The 23,143-nt window shown below is 43.6% G+C and overlaps 1 protein-coding gene across 1 annotated transcript; it reads right to left on the minus strand.

Moving 5' to 3' along the window:
• Positions 1-4,464: 4,464 nt before the first annotated feature.
• Positions 4,465-12,296, minus strand: LOC133921072 (uncharacterized). The gene is made up of 19 exons (XM_062365796.1): positions 11,672-12,296; positions 10,722-11,253; positions 10,366-10,620; positions 9,845-9,936; positions 9,314-9,511; positions 9,020-9,211; positions 8,721-8,933; positions 7,964-8,130; positions 7,776-7,869; positions 7,628-7,684; positions 7,413-7,541; positions 7,245-7,316; positions 6,890-7,003; positions 6,573-6,734; positions 6,349-6,477; positions 6,010-6,111; positions 5,821-5,897; positions 5,575-5,697; positions 4,465-5,496 (listed from the first exon to the last, which is right to left on the minus strand). Exons 1-19 carry the CDS (start codon positions 12,209-12,211, stop codon positions 4,935-4,937), a joined length of 3,810 nt encoding a protein of 1,269 aa, XP_062221780.1. The 5' UTR covers positions 12,212-12,296; the 3' UTR covers positions 4,465-4,934.
• Positions 12,297-23,143: the final 10,847 nt, after the last annotated feature.

The following is a 23,143-nucleotide window of genomic DNA, read 5'->3' on the forward strand; positions in this document are numbered from 1 at the left end:
AACACGTGGCTACAAGGTGCTAGGACTAACGCACCTCGAAGATCACCATGCAGGTTCTCGCTCAACAACAAATCCCAGCTCACACTCGTTTACCGCTTCTCAGATATGCCGGTCAACAAAATTTTTAATAAGCGTTATCAGGAGTTCACGGCGAGCAGGTGGGTCGGTCAGTTCTAGTTGCGCCTCTTCCCGACAGCACTGGTCATTGGCGTTGTCGATAGGTGTGGTCGTGGGCCCGGAGCGGGGGGGATTTTCAGTCATTTCAGGCTTATACGACCAGGGCAACAACAATAAAACTCATAAGGGAAATCAAAAAATTTCATCCAAACATAATACATAACCTAAATTACAGTTTGATATTTACTCCTCGATGGCCTCCACTCGGAAGATGGATCCCATATAGTCCACCGCCCTTTGGCACTCCTCATGCAGTCTCTCCTCGGCTACGGGCCCGACTATCGAGGTTGAAGTTGGGATCGCAGCTCCGATAGCACCAGAGGACGTACCCCCCCTCCCCCCCCTCGCATCCCTCACTGCATGCGCCACATCCTCGGCACACCTTGCCGCTAGAATACCCAGGAGATCGGAAAACTTTTCCGAGAGAACCTTGGTAGCATAAGCCCAGGCCTGAGCTGTGAGAGGGTCATTCGGCTCGATGATCTCCAGCTCGAGGCTCCTTTGGGGCTCCTTGAACGCCTTAAAAGCATATTGGAGAACGCTACAAGTGGTGCTCTCGTCCTCCCTGAGATGGGTGTGTTCGGCGACGCGCGCAGCTTTTTATCATTGGAGCTCACCACACTTCTACTGGAGCACGAGACGCGTCTCCTTTTCTTCAGCCAGCTTCCTCTCTAGTTCAGCACACCTACTGGCTGCCTCTTCCTTATCGTCAATCAACTACAGATAAAGGCCAAGAAATGAGTGGGCATGGAGAGTAGGTCGGAGGCCAAAACGGGCTCCATGACCGGTTCAGCAGGTGTGGGAGCTACGATCAATGCTCCCGAGGTCAAAGTTGCTATTGGTTGGAGGGTCAAAACATGTTGCTGAGGTATTGATGATGGAGTTACAATCGGGATCGTGGGCGAGGTCGAGGACCTACGATGACAATAGATTTACAAAATCTAGAAAAGAAAGAAAACTCGAGGTATCTGTGCCTAACCGAAAACCTTACTGTGTGGCAGAGTTCTGAGCACAAGCCTGGACCTCGTAAAGCCGCTAGATTGGCTATTTGAGGAGGACAAACCAGTAGTCGAGCCACCGGAGCTTGGCGTCCCACCAGCACGTTTGGATGCCTCCACGATAGACAGACCCTCCACCGGTCTCTTCCTCCCTTGTGTCAGCGGTGGGCTAATGATGGCCTGACCACTTCTGATCTGGTCAGAGCACGACTGGTCGGAGCGTGCCTAGTCAGAGAGAGTCTAGTCGAGATGATGTTGGTCGAGCCTCTGCAGACAGACGCCGCTCACAGAATCGCCGCTTGCGGACGCTACCCAACTCTAGGTAGTCTGGTCGCCATAACTACCAAATGGGTGGCGACCCAAAGTGATGCTAGGCGGTGGAGAAGGCATGCTAGCAGCAAGATCAACTTCCTGGGTGGTCTTCGTGATCTGGTCGATTGTCGGACACAAGACATCGATCTTCGTGATCTTACTTAGAGAGCTCTCCCTAGTGATGTCATCACTCCCGGTAGACATATATGCTGGATGTGCTCTTTTCCACAAGGGCACAACCGACGTTTAATGAAGTCACGGGCAACATCAGCCCGGCGTTCGTGATTTTTTTTGACCCGGTCTGCGAGGCTCAATAGCTCCGGAGTGATCACGTGGGAGTTCCTCCAGCTCTCGGAGATCTGTGATCATTCGTCTTAAGATAGAACCATTCTTCCCTCCAGCCCGACCATGATGATTTAAGACCCATCTCAAAGTAGGAGCCCACGATGTCGTCACGAAGGCGGAATCCGCAGCTCCAAGTGGTCGGCCCAGTTTGCAACCTGGCCATGTAAAAATACCTAAAGAGATCGAGGCATGGCTCGATCCCAATGAAGTTCTCTCATATATTAGTAAACATGCTTAGCATGATGATGAAATTAGGATTGAGGTCGAGGTGACAGATATCGTAGAAGGAGATGATGGTGATAAAGAATTTAGAAAAGGATAGCACAAGGCCGGCCAAAAAGAAAGAGGCAAACAACACGATCTCCCCCTTGCCGGGAGCAAACACATCCTCTTGCAGGCGGTACCACAAAGAAAGATAGTGAGGGGGTAGATGGTTGTCGTACATCTGCTTCAGCTTTGCTGCAGTGCACTTGGACATAGGAAAGTCTAGCTCTTTACCGATGCACGAAACCATTGGGAGTGGTAGGGGTGGTTGCGGGAACACGAGTGGAGATGGAGAAGATGGGCTCTGAGTAAGGGCTTGGAGGCGGTGGACGATGGCAAAAGGATTCATGTGCAAGTGTTGGCTTTCCAAGTTATAAGGCCAACATGATATCCCAATCGTCGTGCGGAGCTTAGCCATCTCGAAATTCGAAAGGCCGCACTCTGGGGGCCGAAATTTCCTAAGGTCCGGTGGAAATCAATGTCTCTCTCTCTCCCATGATGTTTCTCTCTCTTTGGAAATTTAAATCCTCCCATCGGGATGCGGTTTTGTGGGCCTAACACGAAAGTGAATTGCATTGATGGCCACTCCCAGGTTGAACTTGTGTTGACTTGGGGCCTAGGTGGTGCGACCAGGTCCATCCATAATCACACGGCGAACCACTCAAACCACCACATCCACAAGGGAGCTTGGGGTTACTATCGGTGTATAGAATAGGGGTCCCCTATTCTGAGGGCTCAAACCGGCCAATACCAGTTGCAGAAGATTTTTTTTCTGGACCAGGGTCCCACCGCATGACCAGTCTGTATCTTCGTGATCGGAATCCTTACCACATAAGGGATTCCCATGACTAGCCTTCGCTGGTCGCGGGACAGGTACATATCAAACTAGTCTATTCTCATTAAATACATTCCACTCAAGTGTTTTCTTTTCCTAGGCACTCCTCCCCAGCTGACAAGTCATGACCGGCGCAGTGGTGCCATGCCCCGTCCCGTAGTATTAAGTGTTACGGGACGGGCTCACAGGCGTGTCAGACTACTTCACAAACGCGCATGTGAGACCGATGATGGGTCATGGCGCACCGACTAACTAGGGTGACGTAGGCGTGGAGGTGTCCAGCGGATGGGATGGGCTCAGCTGCTTCATTAGAACAAAAAAGGATACGTGTGCTTCCTATTTTAAATAGCCTAGTGATGGGAGGTTTATCTAAGGTATGAGTCAGCAGAAAAGAGTCCACTTGTAAGGTTTCATTCTCTCTAGTATATAAAGAGAGGAGGATCCGGTTTGTAAGAGGAGGGATGGATGACCAGTTCATAAACACTGATAATAAAATATACATGACATATGATTGCTATCATTCGGGAGGCCTGAACCTGGATAACTCCGGTGTTCTTTAGTTCATTACAAACACACGCACACCGTAAGCTTCGTTCACGCGCCCATCGACCGGTACACCCTGGAATCATTGTTAGAAATTAAACCTCGACAGTGGCCTTCCGAGCACCCCGTCCGTCATCGTCATCACGTCGGATCAACATTGTCGGTTCGTCCTCCGCAAGCATGAGCCTATCACACCATCGAGACCGAGTTTTTCATTGCATCTCCCATCATGGCTGCAGCGTCGACGCTCGTGATCATGCCATCATCGTAGGGGTTGCCACCTCTCCAAGCAGTGACTCCACTCCATGTTGCTCGTCCTCGTCACCATGCCGGCTATCGCTCCGAGTTAGCGTCTTCCTCGTACACCTCCAGGCCGTCGCCAGTCGAGGTCCTAGGACGGATCAACCTAACTTTGTGCACACGTGTGCTTGTGTTGGTGCTTTAAGCCTGCATCCTCCACGGTTCAACCATGATCACCTCACTCTAGGCTACCTCGGCAACAAAAGGACTATCATCATCTTGAGCAAATCGTCTGCTTCCACTCCAGTATGAGCGTTTGCGTTGCTCATGCTACGACTGTGATGATGTTCGAGATTGCTTACGTCTTCACTAAGGGATTGCCTATATCTATCTTAGTCTAGCCTGAACGTCTGTGAGTAGATGCTCAAATTATGGAGCGTGTTAGATATATGTCGTATTCACACCTTGTGTTCACACCAGTCTCATGTTCACACCAATTATTAGACAGATGTCATGTTCACACCTTGTGTTCACTCCATCCTCGGCCGTCTATATATACGTATGACCCATGTACCTTAAATATTCAATCAATCAGTTGCGTAAATTATCTCCACCAACAGTTTGGATCATCCACCCGCTTCCTCACCAGGCAACGCTATGCATGGACCGGAGCAAAGAACTGATTCCTGAGGCCAAAAAACATGCAAGCGTTGCCGTCTGCACAGTGCTTATGTGGTTGTACAAACTTACTGCAGGAATCAAACCACAAATTGAATTAAGTCTGCCCGCTTGAGAATTATAGATACTGTAAAAGTGTTAGTGACTTCAAAACACGAAACGGCATCAGTCAACCAAACACAACTATTAACGCCTCTCGTCCGTTCATCTTCCTCAGTTAGCTTCGCTGTTCGTCCCCGGTGGCTGTTCTTGCCGCGACGGCACCTTTACCTTGAGGCCAACTAGCGTCATTGCGTCAATGAATCGAATGCACAACAAATATCGAAGATTTTTACCAGTCATCAAACAAGTAGAAAAAACCAATGTGATACAAACTCAAGTGTCGAGCTTCTAATCAACACATGTCCGCGTCAATGAAACAAGAGCAACAAAAAATAACGGCACAAGAACACAACTACTTCTGCATCCTCGCACTGTACAAATCAAAATTTTGCTCTGACACAACTGGCCAGCTCCTCTATACAAAGCTCCTTCGACCCCTCTCATTTGTTCTTTTTGTGCTTCATTTTCGCCGTCCGCTTAGCAGAAAGCGCGGCACTTGCACTCTTCCCTTCAAGCCTCTTAGTGACCTTCATGACCCTGGCCATGCCCTTGCGCGCAGACGCCTTGCGCTCTGACCTGCGGTTGAGCAGCTTACGATCCAATGGCCAGTATGCGTAAGGTTCCATCTTGTCTTTTTTCTTCAGATCACCGCCGGCCTTCTTGCTGGTGTACTCGTGCCCAGTGTAGGCCCAGCCAGAGCTGGACGTCTTTCTCTTCTTAACGGACTGGCTTCTGAAAGAGCTCCTTTCGTCAACCTCGTCGTCACGAGAGACAGGCTTCTTTTTACGCTTCTCTCGCTCTTCGCGCACAATTATACGACCTTCAGGGTCCATCTCCAACTCATCGTCGTCATCGTCGTTGGGTGTGGCCCTCTCTTTCCCTGCTGCTGATTTGAGAGCCGACCGCACTGTTCTCTGGTCAAGTAAATCTAGTGGCTCACCAGTCGACTGGTCAATGAACTTTTCCAGTAAGCTCTTGTCTGCTTGGCGCTTCCGACTCAACCTAGACAGGATGAACAAAAGAATATTGTTTCAGTTGCATACCGGAATTTCACGTGTATGCCACTGTCATCTCACTTACCGCGTTGAAGCTTTTGATCCAGTTCGAGAAGCAACAGTATGTTGGGTAGAGAAGGGACCATCGGATGCATCATCGTCACTTCCAAAATCCGAAAACATCTGTGTGTGATTCCATCTACTTTGCCTGTAGGAAACATGGGCAAGACAGTTGAGCAAACAGAAGCTGCGGGAGCACAAACTCAAGCATACATTAAACATTAGTTATGTCAAGCTCAGAACTATCAAGGCACAACTACTCCCATAATACCTTGTGGCTCCTGAGGTCATAGACACGGCATCCCCATCCTCAGAAGATTTTGCCTTACGCATTTTTCGTTCATTAATCTGTTAAATACCGCATGCAGTCAATAGTAAAAGATTAGAGGATAGGAGAAAAATATGCTCCTCCTTTCCTTTGTAGTTTGTAAAGAGGGCAGCATAAAACACTGGATGTTACCTTCCTAATATTGGTAAGCAATTTCATATGCTCTTCGGGCATCACAGCCTTTACAGCATCTAAGCCACATTTCTTCACAAGAATTTCTATGAGTGACTTGACCTAACAATAGGGTGTGGGGTTAATAGCAAGCTCCAAGAAAAGGTCAACAATACATATTTCTTTTCTCAAGCTTCTTTCATCTGTCTAAACATAGAATAAGGAAGCAACCTCGTAATAAAACAAATAGTATCATGCCCGCACATTTATTTGAACTAGTGAAGTGTCAGTAATTCAACAAGAGTTATAGATTTCGTCACACAAATAAATATTGTAATATTAAAAGCAAGCAACAGATACCTTTGCTTTGAAAGAATTCTTTGTATCACTTTGCCAGCTCAACAAACCCTCAACAACTCCCTTCAAGTGCTCATGCAACATGTCAGCTTTAGATTTAGCCACTAAAGCTTTGATAAAACCTAAGTTTGCCTAATCACAATATTGATGTCGGTGTAAGGAGCCAATAGAAGTTATAAAATGGTCAAAAGGGAAAGAAATAAACAGAATTGTGTTATGTGTTTCACTTTGACTATTTCCCGGTTGTTCCTCTGCATAAGCAAATAAGTCTGAGGGAGGAGCTTGTAGGCGACTCCAATAAGTTCTGAAAATTCGTAAGTCAGCCGAGCTAACCCAGTTACAGCAGCACTAATTGCATATGGAGTTTGACCAATCAGACCACCAGCAACCTAAACATAAAATGAGGCAAAAGTTCAACCAAACTATGAATGTGTGTTCTTATGCATAGGAACATAACATAGCAAAGAGATACTATATTTCATGGCATAACAATTAGGCACTCTGCGAAAATGCTGAGTGGGTCAGGCAATTGGCATAGAAGTACCATGTCAAAGAACTGGTGCAAGCTCTCCTTCCTCTCATCATTTCCAGCATCTTCACATGCACGGGCAATTTCAATAAGCAAATCATAAGCTCGGTTTCTGGTTTTCTTGTTAGCCTGTCAATAAACATCCGCCAGTCACTGTTAATCATGCAGATTTCTTTGGTGTGCCATAAATGTACTTGCAGAAGCTGTCCTATCAGAATAAATTAGTTTGCTTGAATAAAGTACAACCCATCTCAACATGAACAACTCACACAACGAAAAGGTCAAATTGCCTGCATCGTGGTTCAGCGGTATAGAAATTCCTGGTTATAATTGAGAAATCGTGCAAAACCAAATGTAAAATTTAATTTACCTCCTTTAATGCAAGAAGTATTTCAGTGATGAATGAACTAACAATTTCCCTCTTTCTAACCGTAGATGAATCCTGCAGACAAGGACAAGTGTAGAGTTCTTGTTACTACTCTCTCGGGTACAGCGTGCCTATTTGTCAGGGAAAAAAACTACTTTTTTTTTTACCAACCTTCAAAATATAAACGATAAGGTGATATAGGCATTCAAGCCTGTAGCGTTTCGAGGGAAATTGACATGGCAACGACAAAATCATCAATTCCAACAGAACATCCAAATTATTTTCAATAAATTCAGCATCCTGATCAAATATTAATTAAAAATGGAAGTTAAATTTTGTTATGTGCAATAGTTCATATGAAGAACAAACTGAAAACATCAACAGACCTTAAGTAGCATAGAGAGGACCTTGTATGCTCTCTTTTGAATCAACGAGTCACTGTCCTAGAACCAGAAAAATCATCAGGTCCACTGAAATTAGGTTATTGGTTACATGGAAAAGGAAAGGATAACTTGCATTAAACCATATATGTACCTTAATTGCAGGTTTTACATAACTGAATAGGACATTGATAGACTTCGCAGCCAAACCAGGCATTAATGAAGCTGCAAAGTCTAATAGTAGAGCCCTGAAATTCAAATCAAGGAATAAGATCAACATTAGACTTCAAATGGAATCTACAAATAACTAAAAATTTGCGAGAGCGTAAAGTCTGTGCAAACCTCGCCGTGCTATTTGTGTTGGAATTGGCTTCGATTTGCATAGAACTATCATCCACTGGCTCTGAATTAACAGCTTTTGTGGCATCCAACAACTTTCTTATTGAGTTGCGGAAGAACTTGCCAATGACATCTTTGTCTGATATGGAAGCTATCTCACTTATAGCAGGCTACAGGTTCAATCACGAGGGCAAGAGTATGTAAGTTATGTATTTTCAAGTAACATAACTGAAATGCAATCAGAAAATAATTCAATTAAGAGACTTGCACAACAAGAACTGTAATTTCAAACCACAAAATAGGAGACTTCCTTAGTACAGATGATAGTTTGGTTCCCGAAAAAAATTAAAAAAATCAACAATCAGCGCACCCAAGTTATAGATTTCACCGTGGAAGTCCAAGTAATCTTTTCTGATGACATCATGGAGATTATTACAGAACTTTGAGAACTATGACCATTGGCCTACCAAGGAAAAAATTGGCTCTCTTTTTCTCGAACCGGCAGGAGAGCTGCAAAATTGGCTCTTTGCTGACCAACATCAGAAGCCAAAATAAGCAATCCCCAAAAAATACAGAAGCTTTAAGTTTCTTTGGCCATAAAACTGGATCACTCAACCACAACAATACGATCAATATTTCATAGGGTAGAGAAGTCTCTTCTCAAACAAGAATGCTAGTCTCTTGTTGGGGGGATCATAAATGGCGGGACCAACACAAATCAGAAGGTAGCATATCTAAATAACACAAAACAATAATATACCTGTAATAATCCAATAGCATCCATCGAAGACGTCAAGAATATAGAACAAAGAACTTCCAAAATCTGTGAAGAAAAAGCCCGTATCGCTTTCAAGTTTTCCTCTGCCAGTTCTTTAGTATAGCATTCCTTTGCTCTTCGTTCAGATTTGCTTATTTCATCCTCAGCAAGAATGTCTTCAACTGACAGAGCTTCTTTGTTTTGCTTTATTAGAACCTACAAAGAACACAAGTTAAAGAAATATAGAAGACATTCAGAAGAGCAAACTGTTCGTGTAACATAAAGGAGCCAATGCAAAGCACCTGAATACTGGAGCAGACAATGCCACGCAAGTCAGGCTGGTTTTGGAGAGTGTCACATAAAACATTTTGTAGAACTCTAAAATTGCTTGAAGTATCACGTGGATAGTTGCAACAAGATGGTAACAAAGACCACAGAGAATACACATAACCTTCAGCTCTCTTGGCGGAGAAAAGCTTATCACCCTTTAAAAGCTGTTCAATTGATATATTCAAAACATAGTAAGAAAGTAGTTCAAAATAGAAGTCTTTTTATATCCAGTAAAGCACAAAGAATTTTCAATGAATGCATAATACCTTAGGAATGCTTTTCTCTACAGCTCTAACAATATCCAAAATATCTCTTAAGAAAAATTGTAAACTTGCACCAACAATGTGCTTCTCCAAAATAGGAAGAATCCATTCATTTTCATCACATATTGACTGAATCTGAAGAATTTCAAGAACATTCTTTGGCCCCATCGCAGCAACCGCTGAACCAAGACATGCATTGAGCTGCAGAATAGAAGCAAATAAACATGGACCAGGGGATTAACTAATCATACAGAGACCAAATAAATTCGAGCAGTATGAAGGCCATGCAAGTGCACAGCTTTATCTATCATCCATTCTTATAGGAACATCTTAACCAGCATAAGTTAGTATAGAATATACCGAAGTAAAAGTAGAGTTATACAATAGCACAAGCATACAACAGTCATGATTCCACTATGCAACATTACGGCATACCCCAAGTACTTTACCACAAAACATATATTCTTATATGTGGCATGGCAAGTAAGCAAGCAGGATTTAAGTGTCTGTGTAGTTATACAGAAAAAAAGGTACCTGCTTCCGGAAAGAAAAGTCGTCATCTGACAAGTTTTGCATGTCTGCCAAGTTCTTGAGTGCTTCAGGCAATAGGTCACATGAAAATTCTCCTGTTCTTTTTAATGTTAGCCATCAGCTCAGGAACTCATGGCACTTGATTACAAGCAACTAACTGATGAAAGTACAATGATACAATAATTCAATTCATCAGAAAATATTTGGACATGAGCAGTTGGTTTGATTTACAAGTCACAGTGCCCAAGAACAAATATAGTGAAAGTTAAAACGAACCATGATGCCTTTCTGACCAGATAAGACATAAAATTAGGAATTCCAAATCTCCAGTAGGGTGAAGCTATTGATAATGAAAATGATTATCTACTATCACCATCATAACAAAATCAATAACATGATGCAGACGCCAAGTTTAATCCCCAAGCATAACCAGATAGTTAGGGTATTTCTAAAGCATGAGAAAGAATATATTAATTTATCCATATGGATGAGGGGAGGATAAGCTAAGGCACTGAAATACATACCTAACTTGTCAAATGCCACTGAAATTATATGAAATGATTTGTCCCAGACATCACTATAACGTACATTTAGCAAGCCTTCCAGGATAGCACATATCTTCTCTATGATTGTGGGATCCGATGTTAACCCTTGATGTCTAGCCTTGATCTGTGCAATGCCCTGTGACACCAAGGTTTCATTGACACAATTATCTATTAAACCTTTAAAAGCCTCCACAGCTGAAAATCTCGCCTCTTCAAATTCACTTGACAATATATCTGACAAACAATTAATAATAAAAATATAGATAAAATACGCAATTATGCTTTGTAAGTATCAAGACCAACTAAGAAATGTCAAATTTATGAGAAGAACCAACCTCCAAGCGAAGTAAATACCAATGGAAGCTTTGCAACGCATATGTTCTTATTCTGATTGTAAACCTTTTTAGTACCAACATGTAAAAGCCGTGCAATTGAAGCCATTTCATCTCCTGATTTCCTTTCTGAAGACACTGACAGCCCCAACAAGCACAGAAGATCCAATAACACATCAGATTTGACATGTAAAGTTGGACTGTCACCAACGGCATGCAGAATCTCCAATATACTCCTTGTCAGAATCGGTTGGTTCAGATCTAACAATGCTTTAAAATATTTTAAGATGGTATTGGAAGGCTTTGATGCCATAAGAGGAAGGCAGCATTTCAGAGCATTCAAAATATACAGGACCTCCTTAGCCCCCTTGGGCCCTTCTTCTGCTACACCTGTATTTACAGCACTTGATCCTCCAGCAAGCAGCAGAAACCGCTCAAAACATCTTGTTATTCCTTCACTTGCTGGAACCAAAAATGCTTGCCTTTGAAAACTTAGGACAACATCTCGCAAGCATGAATGAGATTGCTTTCTCACCTACAACCCACCAAAGAAAGCTATGAATTACTCTCTCAATGATAATGGACTAATACATTTTGTTCATGAGTCAAAACTCTGAGACATGTAGTTAAGTCATGAAAAATCCCCATTCATAGTCATTTGCTAGGTAATTGTAAAAGTGGACAGTTTCAAAATTCTCACTAATGCTGGACGATACTTTACCAAAATGTTCTAATTGTTTGGCTGTTTTGCACCTCTAACCTGGCTAAATGAGGGGCAACAGCAAGAAATTCCTACATAGTACATAATAATGAACCCTGACTGAACCGGCATTTCAACCAAGTTAAACATGCGACACACAATGGCACTACCCACTGAGGAATATCATTCTATACTACGAAACAGAACGAACTTTTGAAATAAAAAAGTTTGAGAGCTTTCCCTTGTCCGGTACCTTTGGCCGGTGATCGGTGGAAAACCATAGAATCACTGCAAAGAGAGGCTCAACTGCCTCCCAGCTCGCCCTCTCCCCCGCGGATATCAAATGCGCGAGGCACCTGATCCCCGCCCTCACACCAGAATCGGGCATCGACGGGAATTCGAGCACGCGCACCACGTCCTCGGCGACCTCGCGCCCACGCGCGCGCACCACCGCTGCGGGGAGCCCGGGCACCGCCGCGGAGAGGAACGCGAGGAGCGCACCGGCGACGTGGCGGTCGGCGCCCACCGCCCCCGCGCGTGCTAGCGGAGCGAGCGCCGCGGCTGCCGCGGCGAAGTATGCCACTGGCGTGGCGGCGACGCCCCGGTCCCTGACGGCCTGCGCCATGGCGGCGGCGGTGGCGCAGAGGTGCTGGTCGTCCTCCCTGGGCGAGCTGCCGAGCCGCGCTAAGATGGCCGCGGCGAGGTCGGCCTCGCCCTCCGGTAATGAGAGGTCGTCATCGCCGGCGGTGGAGCGCGGGGTCTGCGGGAGCTCGCCCATGTCGACGTCGGCCATGGCGGGTGTGCGAGTCAGCGCGTGTGTGGGAAGCCGCAACGCGCCGAAAGCCTTGGGAGCTCGGAAGCCGACGCGCTAGGGTTTTGGAGGTGGGGGGGGGGGGGGACGCGGGCTCGCTACGTGTTTTGGTTTGCTGGCGCGAGTCAGTACAGGCCTTTAGTGGGCTGGGCCCGGTTTAATACTCATAGCGCGAGTCGCTACGTGTTTTGGTTTGCTGGCCCGGTTTAGTACAGGCCTTTAGTGGGCTGGACCTGATGTTTGTTTTGGACTGTGGGCGGGGTGGGAATTTAGGGTGTATTTGGTTGGAGCCATATTCTTACATGAGATATGTTCATCTGTTTTTTAGATATTTGATTATAGGACAAGTTGTAAGTGATGATTATCTAAAGATAATATTTTTCTCAGATGTTGGATGAGTCTATCCGTGAAAAAGTGCTAGACAAAACCATCCAAATGCTTCAAAGAAAATTACATTCAGTCAGGAAACTCTGATCTGGACCTAATTTGAGTGGGAGGCACTATCCTTTCCGTCCATTGTGCTTTGAGATTCGGACTAATTGATTTTTTTCACCATCAAGAAATGGCTTGCCACTCTGATCCATAGTCATTAACTCAGATGGTCCTATATTTCGTTGACATAAGTGGCATCGTGATCAAATGGCCAATCTTTTGATTAGCAATCATTATTTTATTCTTTGAGATTCGTGTTGTTTTGAGGTGGGAAAAGGTTTTTTGCTTTTTTATTGGTTTTTTTTTTTCTGAAAATGCACAAGAGAAAAGAATCATGTGGTACCGTCGTCCATCTATTTTATCTTATTTTACTATACTTCATCTTCTTAGTCGTAGGATTGTCAACGGGACAGGCTAGATCGGATCACGTAGGTTTTACACATTGCAGGGGCGGGGCCAAAGGCAAATTTTGCCCCGCTGAGTCCTGGGTTAGGCCCCAATTTGGGTTCAGGTTTGGGGCGAGAGCCCATATCCACCCGCGGGTGCCTGCCAATAGCACTGTAACAGCACAACACCCATCCGCGTCGCCATCCGCGCTCTCCGCCGTCCTGAATCGCCGTATGCGCCCGTCGTCGTCGGTCCCTCCCGTGAGCCACTCGCGGGGTCCCCATCGGGTTTCGTGTCCCCACTAGGTTCGAGGTCAGGATGAGTTTTCACTCGTTATGCGTTCTAGGGGTAGAGTCGGATTTTTTTATTCGGGTTTCAAATCGATTGCGTTCTTAGTGCACCTGGGCCCGACCCACTTCGTTGACAGGGCTAGTTCGCTATCATTGGCTCAAAGTGCTACCGCTTATCTTCCCTCTCCCAGCCGAGAGGCTGCTCAAGGGACATTAACCTAAGTCTTTCTTTCAACCATCTTAAAAAATAAGAAAATATGGAAATGTTTCGCTGGCTTGTGTAATGCACTCCAAACACTTGAATCTACTAAAAACAAATTTGGCAGTGTTCTCATGCCGTTGCTTTGCTTGCAGAGGAAATTGACTATTCATCTAGGGAAAATACATGGCAGATAACTGAAGGACTTGGTTGTTGGGGACAGTAGCCGGACAGACAAACCCCGAACCGAACCTTCTCAGACGTATCCATGTCTCTTTGAGGTTTGACATTTGGGTCAAGGTGGGCTAGCGATGCAAGAAGCTAGCATTGTTTTAGGCTTTTAGCCGAGTAGGCTATCTGCACCAAAGCTTAGGCTCCAGACAGGAAATTAAAGAAACACATTTGATACACATATTGACCCAGACCTGTGCAAATAGACCATGTTTACTGGGCTAGCTCGAGACCCATCACTATAGGTACGGCTCAGGCAAGACACGGTCTGAGCGTAGCCAGGCTAGGCTGATATGGCACGGTGCGATAAATCGTGCCTAGGCCGAGCGCATGACACGACCCGACCGGCCATGGCTTGCCCTGGCATGCCAGCGGCACGTTTGGCCCGACCCAACACGGCATGCCAATGGCCGATGCAACACACGTGGCACGATCGCCCCGCCCAGCATGGGATGCTCGGCACGCCATTGGCTTACGCTACCCATTGGGGGCATGGGGTCAACATGGCCAGAGCACGAGTGGCACGGTCGGTATGCCAAAGCACAGGGGCGCGCCAAAGCACGTGGGGGCACGACTCGTTAACAAGTTAAATGGGATACGTTCGGCCTGTTTAACATGTTAACCTGGTTTTTTGAATTTTATAGTTATTTTTTGACTGGTTGAGCTCTAAAAAATTCAAAAATTACAAAAATTACTAATTTCACCTATAAATAGAGCATCACCCTACCATTTTATTCCACACCAGTAACATCATTTACTCTCTTCTTTTCTTTTCTCATTCTTGTCTCAAGGTTCCTATGAATTTGCAAAATTTATTTTGGCAAAATTAGATTGAATTGTTGCCAAAAATTTGAGAAATTTCAACACCGTCATCTTCTTGTCTTGAAAAAATCTTAGTGATTTTTTGCATCATTGTTCTATGTTGTTTATTCCAATCTTTATTTTATTATTTGATTATTTCTAACTCTGAATATTTGAATTATTTGTAGTGCTATTCGATATTGATCATGGACGTCGGTGGTCATGATCATGATGACACGTCTATCGATCATATTTTTTTCATTAAGGACTCTCAAAGGACTACAGCTCCTTTGATGGTGCTACATGTGATAGATCCAACGGTGACCCTCCAGCAACACCTCTATCATCATGCTCTACAAGTGTACACACATCAGCAAGCACCAGCTCTAAAAGATCAAGAGTCACTACTTTTGAAGTTTGGCAAGACTTCACAAAGATCTATAGAGAGGAAGATGGGGTAGATATCAGTTATGCTAAATATTATATTTGCGAAAATAAATTATTTACAAACCCTCAGGTGGAATGAGACACTTGAAGAGGCACGCCATAACTTGCAATTGAAAGAGTGGAGCAGCTATAAAACAGACGGTGCTGCAGTACAATCCTGATGGCTATGTTCATCATTGGGGTGTGACTCTACCAATGCACGAAAAGATTTATGCTGCTTCATTGTAAGAGCGGATCTACCACTCAACATCAGTGAGTCTGCTACATTTGAAGATTAAATTAAGCAAGCTCATAAGTCTAGGTTCATGTATGTTTTAGACAGATAACTAGTAGGAATATGGTAAAATACTACAATACGTGTTATCGCAAACTTAAATAATTGTTACAAACATGTATAGTTTAAGTTGCTTTGACCTCGAACATATGGATAGGTGGAGTTAGAGAGGTATTGTAGTGTGATTTCTCATTTTGTTAATAATGATTGGGAACTAGAAAATAGAATAATAGGTTTTCGGTTGATTGACAATACGCATACCGATAAAAATATAGCTGCAAAATATCTCAAGTAGTTGAAGACTTTGATCTCACAAATAAAATATTTTTTATCACTTTAGATAATACCGGTGTAAAATCTAGATAAATAGATATTCTTACTCCGTTGTTTAGTACATATGTTGAATCTTTCTTGTTACATCAACGTTGTGCTTGTCATATTATCAATATTATTATAAAATTCGATTTGAAGAGGTTATTGCAATACCTAGAAGATTTTCATACTGCAATATCTTTTGTGAACTCCTCTAACTAACGAATTGCATTATATAAGCAATATTATGTTGCGATGGGTGTGTATCCATGTAAGTTTGTTGTGCGCATACCGGTAAGATGTAACTTTACTTTCTTGATGCTAAAAAATATTATACCATATAAGAGTACATTTGGTATACTTATTCATGCACACTATCATTAGCATGGGGTCACACTTTACTCACAAAAGCGTATTGGTATGTTACCGAAAGGATACCAGAATTTCTAATGATTCAACAATGAGTTTATCAGGAGTTTATTATCCAACACCTTGCTTAGTAATGCATAATATTGTTAAAATTGTACTCATTTAAGCAGCTATGAAAATGACAATCTTCTAAGAGATTGTGTAGTTCCTATAAATTTTAAATTCTTAAAGTATTGGAAAGAAATTCCTTTATTGTACACCTTTGCCTTTATTTTATATCATAAAGCTAAAATTGTAGCTTTATGTGAGTTCTCTCAATTCTAGATGATGCTCTTAGTCATGATTATTCTAATTATTATACTAATATTCATTCTAAGTTATTCAAAGTTTATAGTAAATATCAAATAAAGTATGATGGAGTTCGACTGCAACGACCTCTACTGGCACTCACAACAAGTAAGAAGATGACAACGTGAGGAAAAATATTTTGTGGAGGTTCTTTGTTGTGGGCTAATCCCAGATAATGATTCCGGGTGTATCAGTTGATAGGCGCGTGAACGACGCTTACGGTGTGATGAACTCGAGAACACCAGAGGTTATTCAGGTTCATGCCTCCTGAAGGATAATAACTCAACGTCATGTGTATTTTGTTATGAATGTTTGTAAACTGGTTACAAATGAATTACTCCTCCCCAATCTAGACATGTTCCTCCCCTTTATATACAAGAGAAGGAAAACGTATAAGTGAGTCCCTTTCAGTAGATCCATACCTAGTTAGATATTCTTTTCTCCAGCCATCACCATGTAGAGCATGCGCGCTGCACCTTGCGCCAGTGGTACTACAGGATCCATTCCATCCTCTTGGATGTCTCCACTTTTACTTTACCTCGGTAGCCCTGCATGCCCCCCTCGCCGTGAGCAGGAAGCTTATCTGCCAAGCTGTTCCCACTCAGCCTTCCATGAGCCCGCCTGCGAACTCATCCACTTGTCTGGTTGTTCTGCAGACCCTGTCTCATCTGTCATGCGGCACCAAGTCGGTCCGTAAAACTCCACTCCATAGCATTTAATGATACGAGACGGGGCACCACCCATCTGCGCCGATCACTACTTTGTTTGCTGAAGGGGGTTCCTCGGGAAGAAAAACACTTGAGTAGAAATTAATAAATGCGATTAGACATGTTAGGTATGGATGTCCCATGACCAGCAAGAACTGATCATGAGAGCACAATATATCGCAAGGAGGATGGTCGCACAAGCCTCACACTAGTCGAGCGAGCCTTGACCTGGTCGCGCGATGGGCCAGGGTTCAAGCAATATCCCCCGCTGGTTGTCATTTTCCTCATGGGATCCGTTAGCCAGAATACCTCCTTACTCAATACTCCGCCATTCTTCGTCAAGAAGTTCAAACTCTTCGTCACGATTATCTATGAGTTCCAGAATTTTAATATCCAGATGGAAACTAACTACCTTCATCGATAGTGACGTTAGCAACTATGAACAAGAACACTTCAACGTACTATAATTGTGGCATGAGCATAAAACGAATTATCTAGTGCTTTCACTGTTAATATAAGATTTGTTAATGGTTTCTGTATCTATAATTCTTCTAAGGTTGTCTTCAATCTTACTTGAAGGATAATCGAAGATAGAAGAACAAGTCTGTCAAGTGAGATGGTAGAAATGCTCATCATAATAAAAGACTGAAAAAAACTGAAGCATGAATACAACACACTGCAAAGAATACTGAGCTTGAAGCTTCATTTGAAAAATTGTATGTAGATATTGATGAGAACATGTAATTTTTTTTCTGAGATAGTTTGTACTCTTTTTTTTCTTTACTGAAAAGATTTTTAATGGGTCAATCTATCAATAAAGCTCATTTTTAAATTAATTATGTGTCCATATTATTTGTGATTTTTTTATTTTTCATGATTTTCTTTATTTTTTTATCTCACTTCTAAATATCTCATCTTAGCCTATAGATAACCACGAGACGAGCACAGAGCCACCATCCCAAACTCTCTACTATTGAACAACAAAGGTACTTGTTAGCCAAAGCCATTTATCCACTTCAACAAAATAATTCCATAATTTTGTTTCATGTATCAAGACGCTGAGAACTCACATACATGGTCATACGTATGACGACATTTTTAGAAAGGTTTTTAGAGAAATTACCAAGGAATATGTAAGATTTGCTAAGTGTAATATATGCAACAATTAATTATGTGTCAAGTCTATAAATAGAACGATACACTTGAGAAAACATATTAAATATTACGAGCAAAATTATAGAAACTATGTAATTTTTAGAGCAAAAATTGTACTCATTTTTACTTCTAGTTGAAAGATTTTTAACTAGACAACTAATTAATAAAACTCATTTTATCTATTTTCTATATATACTTTGAGTTTTTTTAATTTTTTTTCTTATTATTTTAGATTTTTTCTATTTTCGAAGTATTGCCAGGACGGCCATACCTCCACCGTGCTCCCACCCCTCAACTGCATTCGCTGGGCTGATCGTGCGCCATGCCTCCACCATGCCGTCGTGTCTCCATCGTGCCCGCCAGGACCACTTACTGTAACCATATCTAGACATACCCGATACGACACAGTGACTAACTGACCATACTGTGAACCCAGAGTGCGGCACACGGACCGGGCCAGCTTGTCCCATGTAACTAAACGGGACTGTCGGGCCATGCTAGCTGGACCAGCCTGGGAGGCTCATTTGACAGGTCTGCATTGACCCCTGTCCAACCTCTGAACGTCAAGCAACTACGAAATGACGTCAAAACCGACGGCCGGGAGCCCAGCACACGACAACAACCGCGCGCGTGCATTTGTTTAGCGATGCCCGTCGCTCTCCCGCGCCCGCCATGGCCACCGGCCCTGAAGCTTTGTCCGCATCTGACGGCACTCGCATGGTTAGATGGTAGCGCAACCACATGCATGGCAACTGGTCATCCGATCTGTAGCTACCTCTAGATTCCCAAGCTCTCATCGGGCCACGCGGTGCCGAACGAGCAAACGCTAATCTTGGCATCAACATCACGCGTGCGCTTGCTTAGCGGTAACCACTGTTGCTTAGGCTCTCGACTTTGTCTGCAACTCGTCGGCACCTTTCGGCAGCATTTGAGTTGTTTCAGCTGTGATTGCAAGTTATTAGCACAACCAGTGCCGCCCCTGATCTATCTGGCCGGCCTCCTGTAACAAGAGCTGCAGGTATAAGTCTGTGTTTAGATTAGGTTAAACATGTGGTTGCCATTAGAAACCTTTGGTGATTTGAACATGTTAAGTGCTTGCGTCCGGGAGGAGGCCAAATGGCCAATGCAAGCTGACGGTCGCCGTCGCAGTGCCGGGCCGACGGCCGGTTAAACTAGCACTGCTACCGTCATCTCCGAGTAAATTAAAGGAGCATTTTTCTTTTGGAACAGGAGTAAAAGGAGCAATCGAAGTAAAACTTCTCTCCGGTTAAATAATTAATCCAGTTGTGATAGCGACTAACAGCCGCGGGGGATGCTTAAATTAACCCCGGTTTAGGTCGGGAGATGCCGAGATGGCACGGATGGAGATCCGAGGTTTGGTGGTCTGCCATTTGATCCATGGAAAGTAAAGCAAGCAGGCGCCTTTAAGCTTTCCTCCCAGCGGCAGGTCCGGAAGAGAAAATTCTAATAGAACATACAATACATTTACGTTAAAATTTATATTTAAAAGTAAATAAAAGAATTAACAAATATATTAATACTTGATTTATCAGAATCGTTCTTTATATTAAAATTTATATTTAAAAGTAAATAAAAGAATTAACAAATATATTAATATTAGATAAGAGACTTGAACGGTCGAGACAGAGCATGTGTCCACACCACCTCCCTTTCACCGGAAATGAAGCTTGCTCCCTATATATATACCTGCGACGCGCTAGTAGCGAGCCAGCCATCTAGCCAGCCAGCCATTCGGTTCCTGTCTCAGTTGCAGACTTGCATTGGCAAGCATGCGGGGAGAGGACTGTGATGAGGAGGGGCGAGCAAACCGTGCTGGAGAAGCAGGGCACGTGCTCGACCGATCGACTGCACTCTGCAGGAGCGTTGATTTTCGCATGGCTGCAGCACGTGCGCTCCTTCTCCAACATGGATTCTCCCCCCGTCGCTTCGGCATGCGTTGCGCAGTGCGACGGCTAACCGGCGGCTGGATCGACGGATGCACTGGTAAGACATTGATTCCATTTAATTTCTTGGTTAGGCAGGAATTTGTAGCGAGCTAGGACTAGCTGAAAAGATTCGTCAGCGACAAGATTGTAGATGGTGCAAGAAATCTTGACTTTGTGGGGTTTGTCATTGGATAGTCATCGAAACTCCAGAAAATCGTGTGAAATCATACTTGTGATTCAGTTCTTACTTGGTCAAAAATTGTGTGCTACTATGTCCAAAATCAAAAGAATGTTCACGCACATCGATTTAAAACGGATTCTCTGAAATTGACAAGTGGTATCTTAACCTTCTCTGATGTAAGTTATTATTTACTCGTCTCTTCTGTTAGACACCTATGGAGTTTTCCATTAAGGAAGTTCTTCTTCTTGACATTACACTGCCATGCTGCCAAGGTTTCCAGTCTAATGACTCGAATGCAAGGTTTACTCCCTGGCCAATGGTGTGTAGCATTAACAGCTGGTAGGGAATAGAGATAGGGTTGTTCGGTAGTACTAGGCTTCATGCATGAAGATTTCCGGTTTCTTATATAGTTTTCTAGGCGTCCAGTTAATTATATTGCTAGTAAGCATAAAATGATTTTTTCATGGGAGCAAACATTATTGGGAAATTCAAGTAAATGGTAGCTCTGTCGTCTCTTTAGAATCACGCGATAGTTTTCTCCGAGATTGTTTATGGGGGAAATGTTGTGCTTATGTTCACGGCATGCATGCTTTAGGTTTCCTTTTGCTCCCAGAACGGTTAGACCTGTACGGAAGGAACCAGGAGATGCTTCTACGTACAAGCACAATACAACAACGGACAGTGTTTTAGTACATCCCAGGGTGTGCAATTAGATGAAGGACGTGATAAGCTAGCTGTTCCTCCACGAGTAGCATCATAGTTGTTTACCACTGCGCTGTTTCTAGCATAGTTTTTTATTACTACTTTCTATCTTACTTATAGTTTAGAACATCAATACATCTCTAACAAATACGTTTAATTATTATTTTAATAACTATCTTTTAATAAAAATTGAAAAAAATAATATTAAAGTATTTTTATGACAAATTCACTACTATTATTTTCATATACCAAATTCTAATAATTATATATATATATATTAGTAATTAAAATTTTTAAAATTTAACTACGTATATTTAGAATGGCATCTGTTTTAGAACGAAGATAATAATTTCGAACATTAGTGCTAGGTAGCATCGTCGTTGAAATGCATGATGCATTCTTGCCGATCTCAATTGCATCGATCAACGCATGAACCATATTCATTTCGTGATTATTATTTCACAGTAGGTTTTTACTTCTCCATTTGATTTTTTTTCCTATTAGTAGTCAAGTTACTCACTTCGGTCAGAAATAATTAGATAGACACGTTATTTAAAGTGTGACTTTAATCACTATTTACAATTAAGATATGTTTATAAAATGCAATAAAGTTATGATATCATGATACTACTTTACAAGATAAATCTATACATATGATTTTTCATATTTTCGATTTATATATTTTGAAAGATATTGATAGTTGAAGTTTTAAAATTTTTGCTGGAGCCTCGTTATCGAGGGTTAATCTCTGACAATGATTGCATGGTATATCGGACGACAAGTGTGTGATCTGCGTTCTGGGTGTGCTCACAGAATGTGCGTTTGTGTATGTTGCTCAAGAACAACGGAGATATACAGGTTCAGACCCCTGTGGGGTAATAGCCCTACATCCTATGTATTCTTCTCAAAGAGTCTGTTCCTCTTTTCAAAAGATATCCACTTTATATTCCAGAGGGCTAGGAGTCTTATATGTGGGCACAACAAAAAGACTCATGCCTGCCTAGATGATCAATATAGACTATCATTACAGGATACGCATGCGTTGTGCGTGCCTTGGAGCACTGTGATGCCTGTCCCATCCATCGGCCGCCTCCCTGCTTGTCGCGCCTGGGTAACCTTGCACCGGCCATGCCGCCTCAGCTAGAGTGAACCGCCTGAGGAAGGAGAAACATCATGAGTAACAACATTAAATGAGGTTTGTCTGGCCAAACGAGTACCTGCCCCGCGACCAACAAGGGCTGGTGGCGGGAAATCCCTTGAAGGTCAGGGTCGTGGTCATGTTGGTGGCGACTGGTTGCGACTGGTTGCAACCAGAGAAAGAAAGCTGATACTATCAAAACTGACCATTGCGGGCCATCTCGACGGGGGACCCCTATATTCTTTACATCGTTAGTAACGCCTAAGCTCCATCGCGGATATAGTGATCTGAGCTCTTCTTCATAAGGACGTAGTCGGACATAGTCGTACCACTTGGGCCCCGGGTGAACAAGAGTTTTGCCCAGGGAGTGATCGGTGACACGGTCCACCATCGTGGCTAGGTCAGGAAACCGCATCCCGAGGGGAGGTTAAACGTCCATAAAGAGAGATCGTGGGAGAGAGAGAAAAGGAGGGTGTGCGTGAGGGAGAGAATCGTGGGAGAGAGAAACCTTGATGGCCGCTGGACTTCGAGAGAATTTTGTTTCCCCAAACGGCCCTTGGAATTCAAGGTGGTAGGACCGAATCGATCCTATAAATCGAAGGACAGAAGCCCTCGAAAACCCCTTCGCACTCCAAGCCCTTGAGCCAAAGCCCATCGCCTCCGATCTCCTCCCGTCTCTCTTGACAAAACCACCGCCATACTCCCATGCGCCGCACACCAGAAAGAAGCATGACTTCCCCAAGTCCAAGTGCACCACCTCGAAGCTGAAGCTGATGTACGAGAATCGCCTGCTTTCGCGCCGCCTATCTTCGGGATATTGCCCTCGGGGAGGTCCCTGCTCCCCGCCAGTGTGAGATCACGATCTTCGCCTCGTTCTTCCTGGTGGGTCTCGTCCCCTTCTTCTCCGAGCTCTTCACCACCGTCATCTCATTTTACGATATCTGTCACATTCATCTCAACCCCAACTCCATCATCATGTTGAGCATCTTGGCTCA

This window comes from Phragmites australis, chromosome 6 (assembly GCF_958298935.1).
Source record: "Phragmites australis chromosome 6, lpPhrAust1.1, whole genome shotgun sequence".
Lineage (NCBI taxonomy): Eukaryota > Viridiplantae > Streptophyta > Magnoliopsida > Poales > Poaceae > Phragmites > Phragmites australis.